This window comes from Euleptes europaea, chromosome 17, assembly GCF_029931775.1.
Source record: "Euleptes europaea isolate rEulEur1 chromosome 17, rEulEur1.hap1, whole genome shotgun sequence".
Lineage (NCBI taxonomy): Eukaryota > Metazoa > Chordata > Lepidosauria > Squamata > Sphaerodactylidae > Euleptes > Euleptes europaea.
This window is the reverse complement of record NC_079328.1, coordinates 597274-622019: the sequence shown is the minus strand read 5'-3', so window position 1 is coordinate 622019 and position 24746 is coordinate 597274. Positions and strand designations below refer to the sequence as shown.

General features: G+C 42.5%; 1 protein-coding gene across 1 annotated transcript in view; it reads left to right on the top strand.

Moving 5' to 3' along the window:
• NFX1 (nuclear transcription factor, X-box binding 1) overlaps positions 1–24746 on the top strand; it is a gene marked incomplete at its 5' end in the record, with an annotated part of 80963 nt that overhangs the window by 15040 nt on the left and 41177 nt on the right. The window contains 8 exons of the mRNA XM_056862503.1: positions 86–157; positions 11817–11956; positions 13092–13173; positions 13272–13489; positions 15384–15481; positions 21579–21609; positions 22901–22983; positions 24120–24228. Coding sequence (XP_056718481.1) covers positions 86–157; positions 11817–11956; positions 13092–13173; positions 13272–13489; positions 15384–15481; positions 21579–21609; positions 22901–22983; positions 24120–24228 — 833 coding nt within the window. The remainder of the gene's footprint in view (positions 1–85; positions 158–11816; positions 11957–13091; positions 13174–13271; positions 13490–15383; positions 15482–21578; positions 21610–22900; positions 22984–24119; positions 24229–24746) is intronic.

The following is a 24746-nucleotide window of genomic DNA, read 5'->3' as shown; positions in this document are numbered from 1 at the left end:
TGTTAGCATGTGAGAATCTCTTGGTCATGATTATTGCTGTTAGCTTTGGTGAACAAGATTGAACTGAAATTCTTTTATTTTTAAGTCTCTGTCATCCAGGACCTTGCCCATCATGCCCTGCTTTTATGACCAAAAAATGTGAATGTGAACGCACAAGGTGAGATCTTGGGGGGGGAGTATAACAACTTTTTTATTGTTCACAAAATAGTTATTTGGAGGTGTGATTGTTGTAATGCCTGTGAAGAACCAAAGGTACTTGGTTGGCTCTAAGCTTCCCCCTCTGTGAATGGAGAGCATGCGGGGGGGGGGGGAGCAATGTCTGCAAATGTCTCCCCCCCATACTGATGTCAAGGGTGGCTTTTTCTAAGGGGGTTTAGGGGACTGCAGTACAGGGGGGGAAAGGGGGGGAAGTCTGTATGAACAGAACTCCACATGTGGCTGTTGGCTCCTTCCCATCTAAAGTGATACCTTAAATCAGTGGTACGTGCTGTGCTGTCCATGGAGAACTGCATTTACCACCAACCCAAGAGCCCCATTTGTGTCTAACCCTGAGATGAGGCCTGTCCCTTGTGGGTGCTTTCACTTGTTTTAAAGTTGGGACCACCTGCTGACTCCCAGCCCCTCCAGGCAAGGGCCTTCCCCCACTTTCCTGAAATGTGGGGCAGGTGCCACCTAGGGTTCCAAAGAGGTGGCTCCCAAGGAAGCCCTTGGGTGAGTTTCGCTGCCTTAAATGTAGCACAGACCATTTTTTTAGGAATCTGCCATATCACTTCACAACGGTCCCGGTAGCTCTCTCATCTCGATTACGGTCTGTGCTTTTAGTGGCCGTCGGTCTGTCCTGGAAGGGCGCTGTTAGGGGGGAAAACAGAGTTACTTGAGAAGGGATGCAGGGGATGTATATTGGTATTTTGAGCCTTTAGTGGGATATTGTAACGAAGCATTTTTTACAGTGTGTGTTCTCTGCATGCACAGTGAACAAAAATGTTTTTGACTAGTCCAGCATGGTGTAGTGGTTAAGAGCGGTGGTTTGGAGCAGTTGGCTCTGATCTGGAGAACCGGGTTTGATTTCCCACTCCACCATATGAGCTGCGGATGCTAATCTGGCGAACTGGGTTTGTTTCCCCTCTCCTACACACGAAGCCAGCTGGGTGACCTTGGGCTACTCACACTCTCTCAGCCCCACCTACCTCACAGAGTGTCTGTTGCGGGGAAGGGAAGGTGATGGTAAGCCGGTTTGATTTTTCCTTAAGTGGTAGAGAAAGTCGGCATATAAAAACCAACTCTTCTTCTTCATAAGCGGATGCCACCTCTTTCTGTTGCACTTGCTTACCAATTACCTTCTGCCTTTATGACAAGCTAGATTCCCTCCTAAGAAGAATTTCCAGACAATTCGCTGTTTTTATCATTTATGGGATGGACCCTCATGGTTTCTTTTTTTAATGGGAGAAAATTGATATCCTGCTTGTTCCCCCCATCAATAGATTGGATCATATAATTATGTTTGCTAATGGAAGAAGATTCCACTGTTAGCCAAACTGATTCATAGGATTCATCCCAATGTGATTTTTATTCTGTGTGAATTCTTGTTGTTAAACCTTTATGGTGCTCCTAAACCACAAACTGATGCCTAGAATGGTTAACAACACTGTACCAGAAAAAGCATTCAGTTTAAAAACACTAAATGGGCACAATTAAGATGCAGGTTCAAGCAACACAGTAGTAACAATGATCAACATAGCTTAGTACATACATCAAAACCATAATACAGAAAGGAAAGGAAGACAGTCAGTTCTACCTGAAAGCCTGGAAGAATAAATAAGACTTTATGTAGTGCCAGAAGGACAACAAATCTGCTTCCAGGTGAGCATCAAACAGGAGGGCTTATTCCAAATCTCGGGTGCCACAGCTTGAAGAGGCCCTGCTCATAACTGCTGCCTGGTTCATCTCCCAAATATGCAGGGGGTGGAGCAGGTGCCTCATATGTTCCATATGATGTATGGCATGAAAGTGTTGCTGTGGACCAGCTCTCAGCTTGTTGAACCAACAGGTCCCTTAGGTTGCATTTTAGATCTTGGTACTGAGTAGTATGTTAACAAGGGGTATCCTTTTCTTAACAACTGGAGCTTTATTTTTTGTTGGCCAAAACTCTTTCAGTTACATTTCAGACTTAATTTATTCAGCATGTGGATTTGATCTGAGGTGGGCCTAAGAGAGAGAGATTCCTATTTAAACTGTGGGATTCGATAGTGAGATATGGCAAGCAGAACCTGTGTCTTTGGGTTGGGAGGCTCCCATTCAGTCTTGTATAGAAGAACGTGGCCAAGTAAATATGCTGAAGAGTTCATAATGCACAACTCCCCAAATCTAGCCACCTGTTTACCTCATCTTTGTCGCTGTGACACAAGACACAGCACACAAATAAAAACAGGGCAAAAAGACATCCTTGGCTATCTGGGACCTTAGATGGGACCGGGTGTTTTTTTTTTTTCCCCTGTTCATGGTGTCTTTTGCAAATAGGCCTTCAGATGCAGTGCAGAAAAACTATATGAAAAGAAAATACAGCTGTAGTATTTGTTTTCTTTCAATGATTCATTAAGCAAAAATGGCCCTCAGTGTGGATGCTGAGACTTGCCTTGAATAAAAGAATTTAAAAATGAGACCAGTTTTCACAGGGCATAACAATTGTTGAAAGCCAGTGCAGTTGTGGCTGATTACATCAAATGTGCATGTGGCTAGGAGTCTTGGTAGATCTCAGCAGTAGCAGATGTGCCAGCATGATGAATTTCACTGAAATTTATCTGTATGCATGCATTTCATTTTCAGGTGTATTTTATGGATTCATCTAAAGCATTTAGTATATGAAGTAGGTGTGACAAATGTATTATTCAATTTGTAGAAGAGATGTGTGAGAGGAAATTGGGCTGTACATGAGAGTGTTCTCATATCAAATGGAACTATTAATGCTGGACCCATATGCAGATTGTAAATTAAATTTTTGGTACATTGAATATTGATGATAATACAAATGCCCTTGTAGCTTGTGGTAATTTTAGTGTTTAGGATGCTGGCAGCTCCCCCTCCATGAAATGGAGTATCACTACATCCACTAAATTCAAGGTGAACTTTTGAATTTCATCTTAGAAATGTTCTGCATTTTCAGTTTTGAAGCACTGAGTCGCTGTAGAGTTTCTTTTTGGTTGGGGTGGCAGGGGGAGGACGCTTTGCCAACTTTAAGAATCAGTCTTGTCGGGAAGAGGACAGCAAACCATTAAACAGGAGAGCTGGAATATTGTCGAAGGCTTTCACGGTCAGAGTTCATTGGTTCTTGTAGGTTATCCGGGCTGTGTAACCGTGGTCTTGGTATTTTCTTTCCTGACGTTTCACCCGCAGCTGTGGCAGGCATCTTCAGAGGAGTAACACTGAAGTCCTATACCGTAGGTTTTGTGAAGGACTTCAGTGTTACTCCTCTGAAGATGCCTGCCACAGCTGCGGGCGAAACGTCAGGAAAGAAAATACCAAGACCACGGTTACATAGCCTGGATAACCTACAAGAACCAAGGAGAGCTGGACTTTCACAAAGCCCTCATGGAGGTTTGATGCTCCAGAGGGTTTATTTCCTTTAACCATGACTAACCGTGCAATCCTTAATGGGGAGGGGGGGTGAATGCCCATAGGAGACAGCATGACCCCTGCGCTGGCATCTATGCCACTTGCACCATGCAGACTGGCACGGATGCCGGAGTAGGGTGATTTGGGCTGGCTTCTTTGGACAGCGGTGGCAGTCCAAACCTTGGATGCCGGCACAGCCCCCCCGCCAGCATGTCCCTGGCTTATCTCCCCACGCTTCCTAACCCCTTCCCTCCCGGGAACAGCCACTCACGCCACTGTGTTGCTACATCAGCTGTGTTGCTGGCATAGCCTCACTGAAGTGAATAAGGCTTTTTTTACGGGTTTTAAATTTTTAAATTGTTTCCCTCCCTTTTTTTCAGCTGGGAAACCTCACGAGGGTGAGGCGGCAGTGCTGTCCACAACTGCCAATATGCCACCCCTCCACTCAGGAATGGGCTTGCCTGTGTTGCGTCTGAATATTTAAGCCATGGCGAACGGTTGGGCCCCAAAACTGTACATGGAACTGAAGTGGATGGCAGACTGTGGCTTGGATCCAGACTAGATTTTCCACTGAATTCCTCCTTGCTGCTGCAGACCCCCCCCTTTACATCCTCCCTCACAGTTCTGTATCCCCCAGGATCAACATTTCATAGAGATTGGTGGGAGGAAGGAGACAGGTAATTTCCATTTGACCGCTGGAAAATTTAGTCTGGATCCAGTCCCATGGTTCATTGCATCTGCACCAAGGAGTTGAAAAGTTATGTCAGTTTCCCATCTCATTAGCTTCTCTGCTTGCAACTGGACAAGCCAGTCTCTCTAGTATCTCTCTCTAGACATGACGTGTCAAGTCTGAGCTTGGAAAACTATACCGTAGGTTTTGTTGTGTCTTAGTCAGGGTTAAAGGTAGTCAGCCACTCTTTGTCCTACCAGCGGCTCGGTGCTTTGTGTGCCCCTGGGCCAGAAAGAAGGTGTTGGTTTTGAGACCTCTTCACTCATTTCAACATGCAGCACAATTTCAGCTTCAGAATTTAGATGCAAAAGAAAGGCTGAGTTTGGATCTGGGTGGTTTTGTATGAAGCACATTTTCTAACACCTTTATTCTATAGGACAAAGAGCTGGTTATGAGTCCAGGAGCACCTTAGAGACCAACAAGATTTTCGGTTCATAAGCTTTCAAGTGTCCGGGAGCTTCGTCGCTCAAAAGCTCATACCTCCCAAAATCGTGTTGGCCTCTGAGGTGCTCCTGGACTCGTATCTCGCTCTTTTACGGCACACCAGCATGGCTATGCTCCTGAAGCATTCTGCAGGATGTGCCCTTAAGAGGAAGAAGGCTGATGTGTTGGCAGCAAACATCAATTTGTGTTTCTCAAAGCCATGTCACCCTAAATTGCTGCTTTTAATTATTTGTAAAAATCATCTGTGCTGATGATAATGTATCAGTTGTTTACAGGGTAGGACCTGAATCAAGAGAGGTGTCATGTTCCGTTACTAAAAAGAAGTGTTTGAGGTTGTTGTGTTGATATAAGGTTTTAAAATCAGACATTTATGCTAGATTACCATCCAGGAGAGTGAAAGCAGGCAGGTTTTCTTATTTTTCTTACCATGGCTTATATAGATATCACATATCCAGTTCCATTGTTTTGGATTTATGAACTGTCTTCAGAGCATGCACTGGATTTCTCTTTGCTGTAGGCACACAAATATTAACAGAAAGTACTTCAGTAACTCCTGTTCTTTGTTCAAATGCCATTTGGCCACTTCACAAGATGACGAATGGAACCAAACTGAAAGGGGGTATATTCCGGGTGTTGTCTCTTGGGTGAAGAATGTCTGTCTGGTTGCGTTAGCAGCTGACTGCTTATTTGCAGACATACTACATTCCAACTAATTGTAACAAATTTGCATTGAAGAGGAGGTGAATCAAAATAAGACTGCCGCTTTAACATTACATTTTTTGTATAACCTGCTCGGTGTTACTACAACTGTGTAATTGTAACAAATGGTTTTAAAGTTTCAGATGGTGCAAAAGTATATGTTTTAACACACGTTCACAATGTGGTGCCAGAAGCATTTTTCCTGCTTAAATAAAGATCTCTGTGGTTTCCACTATTAGGAAATCTTACTCTCTCTAATTTAGCAACACCCGTCACTACAGCATATATCAGAGCCCTTATGGGAAATTCATGCTTGTATTTGTGCAGGTATTAATAGCTGTTTTTGCTAAATATATTAAGAGACTTTAAAAAGGAATGTAGGTGAATAAAGCTCCCGGACTAGATGGGTTAACCCCCTGAATTCTACCAAACTTTCTCACATTTAACTCTACAACCACTACAAGCAGCAATAAATCATATTTTTGTGGAAAAGAGGATGCCAAGCTCTTGGGAGGAGTAAAAAACGATAGTCATTCGAAATCAAAGATCTGATGTTAGATCGTATTGCCCAATACGGGGGCCTCGCCTAGGGAGCATATAAAGCAGGTGCTTTACCACTTGCACTGGCTCCAGCTGGAGTATCGGATCAGGTTCAAGGTGCTGGTTTTGACCTTTAAAGCCTTACATGGTCTGGGACCCTCGTATCTTCGGGACCGCCTCTCCTGGTATACCCCCTGAAGGACATTAAGATCAGCAGATGAGAACTTACTAGTGATCCCTGGCCCTAAGAGTGTGCGGCTGTCCTCGACGAGAGCCAGGGCTTTTTCGGCCCTGGCTCCGGCCTGGTGGAATGGCTCTGCCTGGTGACATCAGGGCCCTGCGGGATCTGAAGGAGTTCCACAGGGCCTGTAAGACAGAGCTTTTCCACCAGGCCTACAACTGAGGACAGCCGCTGATACCATCTTTACTGGCCTCCTCTCCCCCCACCCTCCCTTTGAATGGGAATAATGTCGACTCAAGGAGCGCCACCTGTACGGCGCTCACAGCTAATTCAGGAACTAGTGCGCCATCATGTTGGGAGTTTTATTAAGAGTTTTATTGTTTGATTTTATTAATGACTAGATGTATTGAATGGTATTTTATGTTTGAATGATGTACCTGCCCTGAGCCTGCTTGCTGGAGAGGGCGGGTTATAAGTTTGAAAAATAAATAAATATGCCTTCTTAATTATGAATATAAAGTTTTAACATCCGTGTTAACTAATAGAGTAAAAAATATGAAAAATATTATTAGTAAATGCATTTCTACAGATTAAATGGCCACAAGTGATATAATGCAACTGATATAATTCAATGCGCAAAGGCTTCTAAATCTAAAAATGGCTTTTCTCTTTCTATATGCTGAAAATGCCTTTGACAGGGTTGAACACATTTATCTGTTGAACTGTTTAGACAATTTTGGATTTAGAGATTACTTTAAAGATTGGTCCAAAATTATATTTGAACTCAAAAGCTAAGTTATATATAAACAACATACTATCACAAACCGGTCGAAATAAACAGGGGTGTTAAACAGTGCTTTCTCTCGTCAGCACCAGTGTTTACCATTTCATTGGAGCAAAGGTAGAATAAGTCCAACAAATTAACGTTTGACATCTCCAGTTGACGCTTATTGTGATAAGAGTACACAGATTAAAACTGATTACATAATGTATGAGAAAATCATGGATAAACAAGGAAAAATGAAATCCTGGCAAACAGTTAAAGATGAAGGAAAGAATATTCTGTGTTTTTTGTATTACCACATGGCATCAGATTGAGAGAACAAATAATAAGGTAGTCAATTAAGAAAGAAGACTTTTGAACAACGAATCACTGGAGACTCAAGACACTTACCGTATATACTCGGGTATAAGCCGACCCGAGTATAAGCCGACCCCCCAAATTTGAGGCCAGAAAAGGGAATTTCTTATTGACCCGCGTATAAGCCGAGGGTCAATAAGAAATTCCCTTTACCGGCAATGCTGCGCTCTAAAATGGCGGCCGCCATTTTAGAGCGCAGGGCCCTGCCCCAGGTCGCCCTCCTGCCGGCCTCCGGGCCCTCCCACCCCACCCCACCCCACCCCAACCCCAGTGCCATCCAAGGGGGGGAGGGGGGAGAGCCCCTGAACCCCCTACTTACTTGAATCGGCGGCGGCGGCGCAGCCTTCCTGGGCTGGCAGGAGGCCCCTCCCGGCCGGAGGAAGGCGGCCAGGCACACGGCCGGCGGCGGCACGGCCGGCGGGGGCCTCCTGCCTGTGCAGGAAGGCCCCTCCCGGCCAGAGGAAGGCGGCCAGGCTTTTTTTGGGCTGAAAAACTCGGCTTATACGTGAGTATATGCGGTACTAGGGAAATTTTATAATCTGTTATTACAATAAGATACTGAAACAAAGCAAGTAAAAGGCTGCATGATAAAATAAATGCAACACTTTGGAGGGGACATGAATATGAATCAGTGGGAGAATCTTTGGACTAAACAAATTAAGTTCACAGAATGTCAACTATTAAGAGAGAATTGGTATAAAATAGTTTTCATATGGTATATCAAACCTAAAGACATAGCAAAAGCTAACAAAGATTATAATGGGAAGTGTTGGAAATGTCAGAACACAGATACAACATTTTAATCGTATGTGGTAGACGTGTAAGAAAGCAAGATAATGATACATGATGAAATGCAAGATATTAAAACTCAAGTTTGTGCTGGGACCCAAAAAGTATGTTGTTAAATATTTTGCCAAGCAATATCCTAAAATACATAGCGAACTATTTTTTTTTAAGTATATGGTGATAGTGGCAAGAGTAATATATGTGATAAAATGGCAGAAATATACCCAGATTTGACTGAATGGATGAATAAGCTAACATAATATGCAATTATGGCAAAACTAACTTTTTAAATACATATAATAGACCAGTTTCAGGAAAAATGGAATGTTTTCTTTAATTATATAGCTAGAAATTAAGAATAGAATAAAACAGAAGAAAAATGATTTAAGTAATACATGTTTTATAATAAATATATCAGATATGAAGACATAGAGAATATATAGAGTATTGTAATTCAAAGAAATGAGTTATTAAAATGTAATTTCAAAAAAGTAAGCTCCATATAAACTATAATATGATTGTTTATGGTTAAATGTTTTTATATTTGCAAAAAGAAATAAAATTTTAAAAGCAACAACGGAAATTCATTGGACCCATTAGCTATATTAATTAGGTTTTTCACGAAAACTCTTAAATGCCCCTCGATGTGTTGCTGGCGTTACCCTTCGCTCCAAGTTTGGCCAAATGTCACTGGAAGCTAGGGCATGGTTGGCCGACTTTAAACTACAACTTAAGCTGCCCTTTAGCACTGGGGGGCTCATAGCTTCTCTGAAGCACGACCCTTTTAAATCCTCATGGCAAAAAATCTTAGATGAGAAATTGTCATTGTTGGGCTTCTCGCAGGATATGTTATTAGATCTTGGGAAAACTGAAGCTTTTACCAAAATTAAAAAGCTCATTAAAGAGCTCGATTATAACAGCACTACTTTTCGTGCTCGTCTCATCTGTTCAGCCCAGTTCTTCGGAATACCCCCTCCACGTGGTCTGCCTGCCTATGCCTATTATCTGACAACTCCTTGTCTTTGTAGAGCTTTTTGCTTGGCTAGATTGAATGCTAACCCTTCTATGGTAATGCAGGGCAGAATTCTGAATTTACCATATCCAGACAGGACCTGTCCTTGCTCTTCTGGCTCTATCGATTCATTAGCTCATTCCCTCGTGGAATGCCGCTTTTACGAGGAACTTCAATCACATTGTATCTCTCCCCTTTTAACATATAAATCTAATGCCTCTGTGTCTGACATAATACCTTTTTTACTAAGTGACAGGGATCCCAAGGCTACATTGTCAGTGGCAAGATTTGTTTCAGTCCTTATATCCCTCAGATGTTAAATATATGCTGCTCAAGATCAATGGATCAAGGAGCTTCTAAGGGATAAAGGAAAGGATATTAATTAGGCAGCGGTTCCCAAACTGTGCTCCACGGAGCACTTGGTGCTCTGCGAAATGTCTCCTAGTGTTCCGTGAAGAGTAAAGTAAATTACTACTGTCATTCAGTTTAGTATATAGGTGCTAGGTGAAAATTAGTGCACCATGATTAATTTCTCTCCTGAAAAGTGCTCCATGACTCAGAAAGTTTGGGAACCGCTGAACTAGAGAATCACTCAATAGAAGGAGTATTAAGATTGGTGCTCACCACTACTAGCTAAATTTATTTGCTGATAATTCACAGTGGGTAGCCGTGTTAGACTGTCTGCAGTAGTAGAAAAGGGCAAGAGTCCAGTAGCACCTTAAAGACTAACAAAAATATTTTCTGGTAGGGTATGAGCTTTTGTGAGCCACAGCTCACTTCTTCAGATACAGCTAGAATGTCTAGCTGTATCTGAAGAAGTGAGCTGTTGTGGCTCACAAAAGCTCATACCCTACCAGAAAATAAATTTATTTGCTGATGATATTGTTACCTTTTTAACTGACTCTGAGGATTCAGCAGATAATTTAGGAATGCTTATAAACAGTTATGGCTGTGTAGCTGGTTATAAACTAAACATTGAAAAGGCGTTGTTCTTTAATATAGGTTTGGGAAGATTCCATCTACAAAGCTGGTTAAGCAGAATCAAGGTTGTAAAAAAAATTTTTAACTGACTACTTGGAAATTAAGTTAAGCAAAAACAATGAAAACTTTCTTGACAATACTTTTAAGCCTATCATATCAGATATTAAAAATAATCTTGCTCTTTGGAAAACCTTAAGATTAAATATTATGGGTTGGATTAATGCTATTGGTACCAAAATTTACTATGCAATCTCCAATTTACCAGTTATTATCCCAGATAAGACTTAAGAGCTGGCAATCTATGATCCATGAGTTCATATGGAATGGCAAAAAACCTAGAGTTAAATTGTCAGTAGCACAACATAAAAATAAGAGGGACGGTTTAGGCATTCCCAATATTAAGTGAATCCACAATGCTTCTCGTTTAGCATGGATTGTTAAATGGATAGATGGTAGTCAAGACGTTTCTGAAACAGCAAATACAACAATATTAAGATGCCTCTTTCCATGGTTGAAAAAGCATTTAAGAAACAGTGTATAATAAAGAAAATTGGATAATGAACAGTCTCCTGCAAATATGGGATCGTTATAAGAAAAAAATATCACCCAATATTTCACCTTTGGCGTTGGTAGTAAGAGACCTATTTAGTTTACAAAAATCTAATTTTCATTCTTTGGCTAAATGGAAGTTCTACAACTTAAATACATATAATTGGTTGATTGTAGGTAACACTATTATTGATTTCCAAGAAGTTAATCGAACAAGCTATAGTAACATTAATTGGTTTGAGTATTTACAGATCAGGTGTTATTTGATAAAGTATTTGCATAGAGGTTTAGGAATAAGATGCCTGACAAAATTTGAAGAATCCATAAGCAAAAATCAGGAGCGGCTACCTTCCAAAATTCATGCGATTTTATGTTCAACAGTTAATGTGTCTAAACATCCGTTTTAATCCAAGTGGGGAAAAGATCTGGGTTATGAAGTTTCTGAAGGAAAATGGAAATATATCTTTACACATGATTTAACTTTTTCAATTTCTCTTGAATTTAGAGAAAATCTGAATAAAATGTTATACCAGTGGCACTTGTCACGGCATAAATTATCTAAAATCTGCAGAGATGTACACAATATATGTTGGTATTGTAAATCAGTACCAACTAATGCAGATTACTTACACGTATGGTGGACATGTGATAGAGCAAAAATGTATTGGTTCTCTGTCATAGATTATTTCAAAAAAGGTTTTGGAATAGACTTCCCTTTTTCATCTGAAGTTATATTGTAAAGCTACACTTCTATGATTCCGAAAGATAAACGTTATCTAGTTTCCCATATGTTAACAGCTGCTAGATTAGTTTTGATGCATTATTGGAAATCTGATTTAAGCCCCACAGTTGATGAATGAATCTTGAAATGTAAGGAAATCTTTCTTCTAATCATTCTGACTAATTTAAAAAAAGGTTATGTGTGGTAACAACAGAAAATTTTGCAAAAGTTTCTTATAAAAACGTTATAATGTATAACTTTATAATGTTAATGCAATGGATTATTTAAACTATAATAAAGTGAGTTGTTTAAAAAAAAAGTTTAAAAAAGGAATGTATGTGACTGCTTGAAGTATAAATGTCCGATTCTGCTTTGGCCAGCAAATGACTAGACTGTGATGACTGATTCAGTTTTCTTCTGTAGCCATTCAGTTCGATGTGGGCATTCTACTGCAATTCAGTGTACCAATATATGTGGGAATATTTTGAATTGTGGTAAACATAACTGTACCCAGATATGCCATTCAGGAAAATGCCAACCATGTAAATTGACTGTAAAGCAAGGTGAGTAAAACATTATTAGAGCATACCCAGTTTTCAAAATCACCTGCAGGAAGTTAATAAAACAACGTTAAACTTTGGAAGAGTTTATTGTTTGAGAATAAACGTTTTCAGAATTGTATGCTTGACAACCTAAATAGCCCAGACTAACCCAAGTATGGAAGCTAAGCGGTGTTGGACGTGGTTAGTGTTTGACCACCCAGAGACCACCCAGAAAGAGCAGGGGAAGGTAACGGCAAACCACACTTGCTCATTTCTTGAAAGCCCCTTGAGTTTTTGCCATAGGTCAGCTTCGACCTGATGGCACTACAACTACTACTACGACTACTTGTTGTTGTTGTTGTTATTGTGATGATGATGATGATGATGATGATGCTTAAACCAGTTCTTAGAAGGAGCGATGGAACCATCGCATGCCGGAATTCATAGTCTGGAGTGGCCTCTTCCCACATTGCTTACCTCAACAAAGGTAGCTGCTGGGGGTGGGAAAACTGAGCAGAGCAGGTTCAGGGGGGGAAAGGCTAATCCTGCACTGGGACAGGGGTAGGTGGCTGGGAGGTTGGAGAAGAAGAGTAGTGAGGGGGCTGGTACTGTCCCCTCTTCCCCAGTGCAAGGGTGGGGGCTGGGGGGGGGGAACTGCACCTGGTCGCTTAAGTTATCTGTGATGGCTCCAAACAGCCACGGTGTTTGTTTTCTTCCCATTCAAGCCATTTCCCTCCTAGTTGCTGAACCTGAGAACTGAACACCATAGGAAATCTATAGTGAAAATAAATGATTTCTTTCAAAGAATTTTCAGTCTTTGATGGGAATTGCATAGTAGCCATGATTAGATCATGCTGCTGAGTTAATGCAGATTTCCAGAGCTTTCTGGGTTCTTGAGTCTTAACAGCTATACCTGGTCTACCTTTCTGTCACAAAAGTTACTGGAGTATTTGCTTCAATGCTAATGCTTCCTAATCATCTAGTAGAGGTTGCTGGTCCTATCTGAATGATGGATCATAAGACAGGAACTGCAGATCCTTAGAAACTGTATCTTGTTAGTATAAGTGTTGTCCTTCCTAGAATGGCTTATGAATCTTGCCTTATAATGAATCTTGCCTGTCTTTCCCCCTCCCCGCCAATACTGTTCTCCATGTAGAGTGCTACTGTCAGAGTACCTTTCGAGAAGTCTTATGTGGAACAAGTGAAGAACAATTCTCCTGTCTCAGAACTTGCGGCAAGTAAGGGTCTTATTTTCATTTGGGCTGGAAAATTCAGTTAGTCTACTCCCAGGCAAATGGTAGACTTAACGTGGGTCCAATTTTCTTTCTAATTTCAGAAAACTGTCTTGTGGGAGGCACGACTGTGCCCAGGTTTGCCACCCCCAGTCTTGTCAGCTTTGCCCACGGCTTCCGGAAGTTGTGCACAGCTGCCCCTGTGGTCAAACTCCTCTTAGCAAATTATTAGAGCTGGGGTGTACGGAACGTAAACTCTGCACGGATCCCATCCCATCATGTGGAGGAACATGTGGCAAACCTCTTCCTTGCAGTAGCTATGGTAATTAGAATGTTGCTTACTTGTATATATAAAGTGCCTTTAAGTGTTAAATTTTTGCATGCTCCAAGCTGGGTTTTTAAAATAAAAAAACACGCTTGTTTTATATAGAAATGCATGCACCTCTATGAGAACAAGCTAAATTGAATGTTTGCTGATTATATCTCCCCTTACTAGAGTTTTCTCCCTCTGCTCCATTTCTCTCCACACATGTTTGCAAGATACATAGTTCCAAAGAATAGTTCCCTGAGCTAGAGCATTTGTGATGAAGAGTTAATAAGTTGGGTGTTGTCCCACTGTATGAAGAGCCTATGTGGCATCACAGATGGAGAACAGGGAGCAAAGCCCCGGCTTGGCATTGAAACTCGCTGTGTGACCTCCAGGATAGTCTTTCCCTCTCACCAGATTGTTGTCAGAATCAGTGTGACACTCTTTATGTGTGATGATCTGAACTTCATAGAAAAATTTTGTGTCTTTAAGAATAGTTTTGAGAAATGCTGCTAATGAAATCTATATCCCAGAATTTGTGACCACGTACCCCTTGGGGGTGCTAACACTTGTGCATGATAGGAGATAAATTTTGTTATTTGTTTTATTTACTTAACCACTACACCTGATGTGGAAGCAAGTGGATTAGGAGTTCCTCCAGGACATAACCACCAGCAGTCTTGCTTTATAAGAAACAGTGTCTTTTATTTACAGTGCACAGATAAAACATACCATCACATACACTTCTCCACTACTACTTCCAGGCTGTAATTGGTATTATTGGTGTTACAGAAGCACAGTTACACAGCCTTATATACACTCACTGCAGCTGATCTGAATTACGCCACCTGTGGACCTGTGCAAAGCATTGCATCAGCAAACTGCCCAGATCCGTATTCCTGCAGTTCCCTTTGGTACCAGCAAGGCTATTGATTCTGCTGACATCATCTTTGACCTCTCAGATCTCTCAGATCTGACAGCTATCACACAGCTGTTACTGTCAGATTATTACAATCAACTTGATACTCTGACAACACCATGCTAGGAGCCAGCATGGTGTAGTGGTTAAGAGCAGTGTTTAGAGCAGTGGACTCCGATCTGAAGAACCGGGTTTGGTTTCCCACTCCTGTGCATGAGTGGCAGATGCTAATCTGGTGAACCGGATTTCTTTCCCACTTCTCCACATGAAGCCAGCGGGGTGACCTTGGGCTAGTCACAGTTCTCTTAGAGCTCTCTCAGCCCCACCTACCTCACAGGGTGTCTGTTGTGGGGAGGGGAAGGGAAGGTGATTGTAAGCCGGTTTGATTCTTCCTTAAGTGGTAGAGAAAAGTCAGCATATAAAAACCAACTCTTCTTCTCCTCCTCCTCTTCCCCCCCAATTGAGGTCCAAAGCAGCTTGTCATCTCTTCTGTTTTATCTGTATGACAACCCTGTGAGATGCACTAGGCTGAGTGCATGTGACTGATCCGAGGTAACCCAGCCAGCTTCCGTGGCGGAGTGGGGGCTTCGAATCTGGGTTTCCGTATCCTCTTTTGGTTCTCTGACCACTGGCCACACTGGCTTGACGGCACGCTGGACCCTTCGATCTGCAGGCACTTTGCACTCCACTTTCTGCTCGCGGTGGAAGTCTAGCAAAGCAAAGCTCTCAGCTTGTGTGAGAGGAGATACATTTTCACTCCCTTCCCCTTCCACACTGCACCCAACCTTCAGCATCAGCTTTTGGGGATCACAGTGGGCTGCTAGAGGAAGAGAAGATTTGGAAAGATCCACCTCCCCACATTTTGAAGCCAAGAGATGCTGTACAACGTTATATATCTATCTCCACAGCCTGGAATTGTTGGTTGTTTAAAGTTCAGTTGTAGGTTTTAAAAACTTTGTTAAAATACATTTTTTTAATAATTATGCCCAGATGCTGTTCATACGTGTGAAAACCTCTGCCATGAAGGAGAATGTGGAATATGTTCTCGCACATCAAAGGTTTACTGCAGATGTGCCTCAAAAACAAAGGTAATGGAAATGAAAGGAACAAAAACCACTGTAACAAGACCCTCTTGTCTTCCTAAAAGCATCAGTATGTCACGAGATTAGCTAGAGACATCTCTACTACACTAACGATGATTTTTTTCAGTTCGCACACTGTTATGCTGTTTATCTGTATCTGCACCGTAGCTGAAAGCAAAAAGCCTGCAGAGAGTACTGTAGCATATGGAGGTCTTAGCAGACCTTTTCATAACCGTGCTTTCTGTATGTGTCTAGTCATCTTTTGCAGAGCTGTCTGTCTCTATTTGTACACACGCATACACATGCTGCCGCCTTCCCCCTCCAGTCCTGCCTAGACACTGCCCTCCTCCCCTCGGCCTTTGTGCTCCCCCTCCCCAGTCAGTGGCAATGAGGGACGGGGCCTTTTCGGTGCTCTTCCTCCCAGCTCTGAAATGCCCTCCCCCAAGCTTAGTGGCATCTTTGGATTTTATTCGTTTGCTGCCAGGACTTCGGTTTTCGTTAACTGTACGTGTATATACCTGGGATGCATGCCAGCGCCAAAATTTGGATTTAGAATTTAAGCCACTTGCAGTTTCAATTAAATTCAATAAGAAACAGCCATTTCCCAAATACATTTTAAAAGCTGCTTTCCTTCCACCTCTCTTTACTTTGTCTGTGCCAGCGCCATTTTGCCCCCCTGGGGGTATCATGATCTGGGATGATTGTATTATAAAGAAGAAAACTGTGTAAATGCATAGAAGCCTATTTGACATTGATTTCAGGCTTTTTGTAGTTTAGAACTTAGTTATATAGTGTTAAGCATATATAGTGTGCATATTGCAGTAGTATATCAGTAAAGGTGCATATGTTAAAGAAAATTAGTGGCTGTGTACTGAGATTATTTCCTTAGGGATTTACTAACCTTATATCAGTACACCTCCAGTTTATAGTAGCGCCATTTTGCTGGCAGATGTGGCAAGCGCCCCGTGAACTGTTGCAGTCTCCAGGCTGTGGAACCCAGGAATTAGGCAAGGACTGTGATCTGGCATTCAGCACCCTGAGTGCCAGTGTCCCCAGGGCAGTGGTGGGCATGGCTGTCGAGGCCTGCCAGTGGCACAGCAAAGCAGCAGGCGGCTGATACTGGAAGTAGGCAAATACCCTGGGCAGGCTTGGTAGGCAGGCCGGAACAGCAGACAGCTGGTGGTAGAAAGGCAGGCAGCTACTCATAACAGCATTGGGCACAGGGAAGTTGAGTGTGCCCAGGGCCAGTCCTGGGAAAGCGTTTGGAAGAAGGGAAGATTCAGCAGTCCCTGCCTATGAGTCAGGACTAGAGGGTGCCAGTTATACCTGCACAAACAAAGGCCACATCAGGGAAGACCAGCAGTGGGCGGTTAAGCGAAAAAACCACTTTTCTACCAACGTGTAGTGGTTCAGAGCGGCGGACTCTAATCTGGTGAACCAGGTTCGATTCTCCCCACTCCTCCACATGAAGCCAACTGGGTGACCTTGGGCCTGTCACAGTTCTCTCCGAACTCTCTCAGCCCCACCTACCTCACAAGGTGCCTGTCGTGCAGAGAGGAAGGAAAAGCGATTGTAAGCCGGTTTGAGACTCCCTAAAGGTAGAGAAAAGCTGGGTATAAAAACCAACTCTTCTTCATGTTTCACAGTGCTGCTGTGTAGGCACACTGTTACCTAAAAAACATACCTGCTGCAGTAGAATACAGATAGGCAAAATGAAAAAATATCTCATGCATAATAGACAACACGAAGTTTGTATATTTATCTAACAAATCTTATACACCTGAAAGGGACCTAGCCTACATATAAAGTTTCCCTACTAGTGTGCAAAGCTCATTGGTTTGTGAATCTACGAATTTTAAATCTTATTTTTAATTATTCAATAAATATATACACTAAGGGGTGGAGAAGGAGTTAAATATTGGACAAAGTGCCTGGAGAGGGACTGTTTTAGCACACAGAATGTTAATCATAGCAAGTGGTCAAGGAACAGCAGGTGGTTCATGACACTATTTCCTCCTTTCAGTGAGAAAGCACTCGCATGGAAGTGTTTTCTGTGTCTGCGTTAGGATTCCATAAGTGCAGTCAGGCAGAAATTCTAGCCTTTTTTCTCACCCAAGTCCTTCACTCATAGCAAATCCACAGCAGTGCTGTTCAGGGTACACTTGGCTCCTTGCTCTCCCCCCCCCCACCCCGGTTGGTGCCAGGCTGAGTATATTTCACTTTCATTTTATACCACTTGACCGCAGATCATTTTGCCATTTTCTTTTGTCTAACTTTTATAAATATGATTAAGTAAGAAATCCAGACCTAACTAATTTTTGGTCACTTTGTGCACTGATCTTAACTAAAAACTAGATTTGTAATTATTTATGTAGCCATTCTAAAATTATGTTACCTTTTAAACTGTGTGTTCCCAAAAATTTTTTTTTATGAATTTTCATATCTTGATATTTAATGGATTTCCCCCCAACTAATCCACGATTGAGTCTACTTGGTTAGGAGTCTCTTGGGGAAGATTTGATCCAGCCAGAATTATATAAAGCTTTCCCATGCTGGTGGTCTCCAGTGCTAGCTAAACTCTTCTCGCAAATTAACCAAACAGGTCTAATACCGACAGGCTGGAGGCTAAGCATAGTTGTCCCCATTCATAAGAAAGGGGACAAAGCAAAACCACAGAATTACAGACCTATAAGCCTACTTGACACAGTGGCAAAAGTATATAGCAAATACTTGCTACGTTAGTTAGAAGAATGGGTAGAGGCGAATCACATCATACACCTGCACCAGGCAGGATTCAGATTGGGTTACCTCACCATGGATCACTGCCAGACTCTCCACCAACTGGCCTTCTCGGGTATAAACGGACCAACGAAAGTGTTATATGTAGCATTTGTCCACCTGGCTGCTGCATTTGATTCTATTGATAGGAATCGATTATGGCAAAAATTAGCAGATTTGAGCATTGACAAGCGGTTATTATTTTCAATACATGAGTTGCACACGGACACTTTTGGCCAAATTAGAGTGGGAACATCTGGCTCTCTGACTAATGAAATCCCAATTTGTATGGGGGTAAAGCAGGGTTGTGTCTTGGCACCTCTGTTATTTAATTTGTGTATAAATAACATAGTTGAAAGTCTATCTGGCCTTCAATTTGTCTCACCATCCCTAGGAGAAAACAAAATATCCATTCTATATGCAGATGACATGGCTCTAATCTCTCTTACAAAAATGGGTTGAGAAGGCTGTTACAACAATTAGGTATTTACTGTAAGGAGGAGGCCCTGGATATAAACTATGAAAAAACAAAAGTGGTGGTTTTTAGAAAAAAAGCTAAAACCTACCTATGGAGTATACTCGGAAACCAAATTAAGCAGAGCAGGTCCTTTAAATATCTTGGTCTAACATTTAGAGAGAACCTAAACTGGAATTACTATCTGGCATCTATAAGGTCCTCTGCAGCAAGGATCGTGGGTTCCATCCTGACGCTTTACTACACTAGGGGAGGTCACCTCATAGAGCCCGCCATAAAATTATTTAAAAGTAAGGTCATTTCTCACCTCCTATATGGAGCAGACGTCTGGGGTTGGAAAGAGGACAATATTGCAAATATAGAAATAATTCAAAATTTGTTCTTGAGGCGTATTCTGGCCCCTCCTAAGGGTACTCCAGTCGCAATGATGAGAGCTGAAACAATCTTACCATCTCTTAGGGCCCGCGTCCACCTTGAGGTTCTAAAACCATTTAAAAAAAATAGAGCGGACAGATCAGACTCATTTAGCAAACTGTCCTTTGATGTTATGCTCTCGAGGGACCCGGCGCGATCAGGCTTTATAAACAAATTACTAACCCAGTACTCCATCCTCTATGACCTTCTAAGACCTTCAGCAGCCAACATGCAACTAAGAGACTGGGGTGTTTAGGTGCAATGCCCTGTTTGACAGGGCGTCAATTCAGAAAGCATAGTCTGCACCATGGTTTAAGTTATTTAAAAGCGACCATCTTAGAGCCCAGTATCTAGCTAAGATTTCAAATTATAACCTTAGAGCAGCATTTTCTGCTCTATGGTTTCAAACTATGCCAACGGCCATTTTAGTCGGGCGGTACAAACAAATCCCCAAGGATGATCAACGCTTGTGTATCTGCAATACCCGTGTGCAGGAGGATTTACCCCATTATTTATTTCATTGTCCACTCTATGCACAGCCCAGGACTAAGTTTCTGGATGGGCTACTAGTGGGTACAAACCTCCTCTCAGAAAAGGAGAAAATCATATTGTTGCTGTCTGACTCCAACGAGTATATTTCTCATAGGACATCATTGTTTGCTCTGGCAGCAAGAAAAATAAAGAGCTAAGGTAGTTAGCTCTAGAGCAGAATCCCACAAATGACGTTGTTTTTGGTGGTTCATATCAATGTTAATCCTACTAGATTTTATTTTCTTGTACGTGTCTCTTTTTTACCATTGTGCTACTCTGTGGATGATGTTTTGTGAAGGCCTATGGAGCCCCATGGGGCAGAGTGTTAAGCTGCAGTACTGCAGTCAAAAGCTCTGCTCGCGACCTGAGTTCGATCCCGACGGAAGTTGGTTTCAGGTAACCGGCTCAAGGTTGACTCAGCCTTCCATTCTTCCGAGGTCGGTGAAATGAGTACCCAGCTTGCTGGGGGTAAAGGGGAGATGACTGGGGAAGGCACTGGCAAACCACCCCGTAAACAAAGTCTGCCTAGGAAACGTCGGGATGTGACGTCACCACATACAAATAAATTCTACTACTACTACTGGTTAGGAGTTTCCAGTTCTTGGTGCTTTTGGCGTAAACAATTTCAAATAAACTTAAAAGAAAATTTATATACAAGAATCCAGTAAGACTGTGCCCCATAATGATACTTTCAAAGAAAAGGGAATTTTGCAACCACAAGAGATTGTTTAACCTGTTAAACCAGGTTTGAATCCCCAACCTGCCAGGGAAACTTGCTGGGTGACCTTGGGCCAGTCACGCATTCTCAGCTTTGACCCTGGCTGGTATTGGGATGAGAGACCTCCATGGAAGTGCGAGGTCATGACACGGAGCGGGCGATAGCAAACCACCTCTGAATGCCTTGAAAACCCCACTGGGGGTCGCCATAAGTCAGCTGTGGCTTGATGGCCGAAAAAAAGCATGCAGACCACCTCTGATCTGTTAGGTCCTCTAACTGAATCAAGTTGCTGTCTTTATAGTGTCCTTTATTCAGAGGTAAGTCCTGCTGAGCTCAGTGCAGCATACTCCTTAGTAAGTGTGCTTAGGATTGCAATCTTAGATATTTGAAGTCTTATATGAAATGGTGGTCTCAAGGATTAGTAGGTTGGCGCTTATGGGTTGCTTGATGAATATGAAGTGTATACTGCAGTGAAAGCTTCATTATCTGGCACTTCGGGATGCTCAGTGATGGGGCCTCACCCAGCGGGCAAGCCCCTTCGTCCCCAGCCGCCAAACCCCCGTGTCTTCGGGTACAGGCACACCCCACTCCCACCTCTGCTGCCACCAGCTTGATTCTCCTGCCATTGCTGGGCTTCTGACAAGTGGCACCGCCAGTTGTCACCATCCCCAGGAGCCTCCTTCTCTTGAGCATGCCTCCGTCTGTCAGGAGCTAACTGTGCTGGGCGGCAGCTGGTCTGCTTGTCTTCCTGCTGTATAGCATGGTGCCGCGGCTCAAGGGAGGGAGGGGAAAGGTCCCGTCACAACCGTGGGGGCCGTCGCTCTGCAAAGCGTGCTGACTGTGGATTCTTCTGAGTAGGGACCGGGTCAGAGTCAGTGGCTTGATTGTCCAGCATATTTGATCAACTGGTAAACCCCATTGCCCATATGAGTGCTGGATAGTGAAGCTATGGCTGTGCTCTCCCTGTCTGGTGTTGAAAGCTGACAGTTCCTGTGTGCTTCTGGAATCATTGCTCAACAGCTTTTAAAACAAACACAGTTCTCATCCTAGTGATTAGAAGATGTGCAGAATTTTTTTTGTGGTGATTAAACTATAAAAGTTGAGGTTTCATACAATATTTTATTGTCCTTGAATGTTGTTCTTATAATGTGCAGAATTTAGTTGTGACACCATTTTCTTTCCTTTAGGAAGTTCCCTGTGCCAGTCTCAAAAACCAAGGTAAATAGTTGTAAGCTGCTTGTTATATATTAGCACACTTATGAGAAAGAGAGAGAGAAGCCTGTACAACGTCTGAGCTTCGGCTGCCCTCCCCCCAGCAGTCTCGCTGCTGCTGCGCCCTGGGCGGAAGCTTAATAGGGATGGAACCTTTATTCACAAATTTCTGTTTGTCACAAGGAACCCTGTATGTACCTAGCATTCTGGATCACAACCACTGTGGTAACTCTTCCTGTTAGTCCATACACTGAATGGTAGAAGCGGGCTTTTAAATTTAAAAAGAAAAAAAAAAGAATGGTAGAAGCAGGCTTTTCATAGAAAACAGTCGGTGCTTGTGTGTGTTGTAGTCCAAATACACTGGAGATCTTCAAGGGGCTTTGCACGGCCTGGGTGTTTGTCAGGGCTTTTGAGGGGTTTAAACGGGAGGCATCTGAAAGGTGGGATTTGGGGTTTGCTATTCTATTTTGGTTTTTTTAATTATTATTGTAAGACACCTTGAACCATGAGGGAAGGCGGGCTTCAAATGCTTTAATTAATAAATATAGGTGAAGATTACTCTTCAGTTTTTTCCCCTTGAATGTTTACAAACTGAGAACTCCTGCATATACAGGGAGCACAGATATTTGGCAGATTTTCCCACAAATGATCTATAATGATATTGTCTGTTAGTTGTGGCATTTCTTCTGAGAATGTTACCATCATCTCCTGGCCTTGTCGTTTCTGATTTGACCTGAATGGGAAAAGAAGCTAGATAATTAATGGTATCACACTTCAAATCTGATCCATAAGAGGGGGGGCAGGAAGGTTTGCATCAGTGTTTGGCTCTCATGGCCCTTTCTTGCATGCCCAGGGTAGTGCCAGTCGCCACTTTGGGTCAGGAAGCAATTTTTTCTTCCAGGCCAGATTGGCCAGGGATCTTGGGGGGGGGAGCAACTTCTGGGCATGGAGTAGGGGTCACTGGGGGTGTGGGGGAGGAGGCAGCTGTTAATTTCATGCATTGTGCAGGGGTTGGACTAGATGACCCTGGTGGTCCCTTCCAACTCTATGATTCTATGAAATCAGTGGTAATTTAAAAAGAACAGTTTTCTCTAAAAACACAGAAACGTCATATTTACAGATACCGAGTTATGGTATCTGTATAAGAATGCAGTTTGCCTTCTGCCTATTTCATTACTCTTCTTACATTGAATCACATCTGCTTATTAGAATTTTAAAGATAATAGTTTATGTATGCTAGAGATAGTAATTTTCATTTCATTATATGATGATTTAAAATGTGGTTTCTGCCCTGTAGTTGAAGTTACATTTTTGTGTGACAAGCGGTGCAACAAGAAACTGCCGTGTGGGCGACACAAGTGTGGTGGGGTGTGCTGTGTGGTAAGTGCATAAATTGGTGTAAAAGGAACTGTCTAGTTCCTTGAAACATTTTTATTCATTATTAGCATATTGAAGAACGGCCAATAAGCGCTGCAGCTGCCCCCAACCCCACCCATTTAATGCCCTTCTTGAAGCTCCCCCAGCGTTCAGAGATGGCTTTGTGAAGAGGGGCACAGGGGGGAGCTGCACTGAGAATTGGAAGGTGGGGAAGATCCGTTCCACCGGTTAAGTTTTGCTTGTTGTTTTTTGGATCCAGCTGATCAGATGTTTCCATTAAGTCTGGAAACATCTGGAATTCTGGAATGCAGGACCCAGAGCTCATAGTGCATTAGTTGCGCATATGTACTGTAATTGTCAGGTTCTCTAGCCAACCTGTGCAATTCCCAAAAAGCCACTCGCTCAGACAGCCAAGTCAGAAGCAGGTAAACTTTATTGTAGAAGCATCATGTACAGCTAAGGTAACTTGCAGGTTTTCAAAGCTGCTAATGGCGGGCTTGGTTACAGGATAGTACTTAAGACATTGTTACATGATTACACCACAGGTGCACATACTAACAGGCTTGGGAAAGGGATAGATAACAGGAAAGGGACTGATAAAATGTCTGGTAGAGAGGAGAGCGAAGCAACCCAAAACAGACTGCAGCTTGTTAGCTGCTCAAGGCCAAGGTAGAGGGCGGGGGAAACCGGGAGTGAGAACAGCAGAGCAACTATGTAAACACCTCGCAGGGCCTTAACTCATGTCAGGAGCCTGACTGCTTGTACGAGTCAGGTCCACCACGGCTAGTATGGTCAACTGAAGAAGAAACAAAAGACCACCTCTGACAGTAATGTTACAAGTCTTTATTAACAAGATTCTGTGACCGTAGTATTAGTAGCAGTTAGTGTTTAGGTTTATTTTGTGCTTAGGTTTATTTTGTATAATTCATTATGGTCAGTTAATTTGGTCATTCACTGACTGGTACTTGCATTGCTGTTTATTAATATTCATAGAACATTTCTTTTCACTCATTCAAAAGAGCTGGGGAAACCCAGACACTTCGGATCAAGAAGTAGTTTAGCATAACTATCAACATCTTGTTTTTTTTATCAAATACCGTCGTTCATGAACATTTTTTTAAAATTGAGTTTTTTTGCAGGATAAGGAGCACAAATGTTCTTTAATATGTGGACGTAAGCTCAGTTGTGGTATTCATAGATGTGAAGAACCTTGCCACCGCGGGAACTGTCAGAAATGCTGGCAGACAAGTGAGTGTACATTAGGATTCTCTGTTTTTCTGTCAGTTAAAGTGATTAAAAAAATTAACAATTCACATTTTTTGTGATTGGCTGCAGTTCACTGGAAGTTAGTTGTGGCTGAATCCCACTTTTAGTGGATAATGCCCTAGTGCCTATGATGTGTTCTGAATACTGTCTGTTCAGTAAACATTCTAGTCTGTGATTGTTTACCTAAATAGGATAACAGTCAGGCTTCTTTTCTACTATAGGTAGGATTGTCTCCATGTGATGCTTAGACTATGTTTTAAGAAGTCGGTCTGGTTCGTTACTTTTAAGAAGTCGGTCTGGTTCGTTACTTAGTAGATGTAGCCTCCCCCCCCCCCCATCATGAGCCCCGCTTCTCTTCTTGCAGAAGGGTGCCAGTATGGAGACACAGTTGATAGAAGTTGACACCCCCAGTGTGCTGATGGAGGCTGCCGTTGACTGGATCAGTCTCTCTAATATTTTTGTCGAATTATCCTGACCTCTGATTGTCCTGGTGAGGGTGA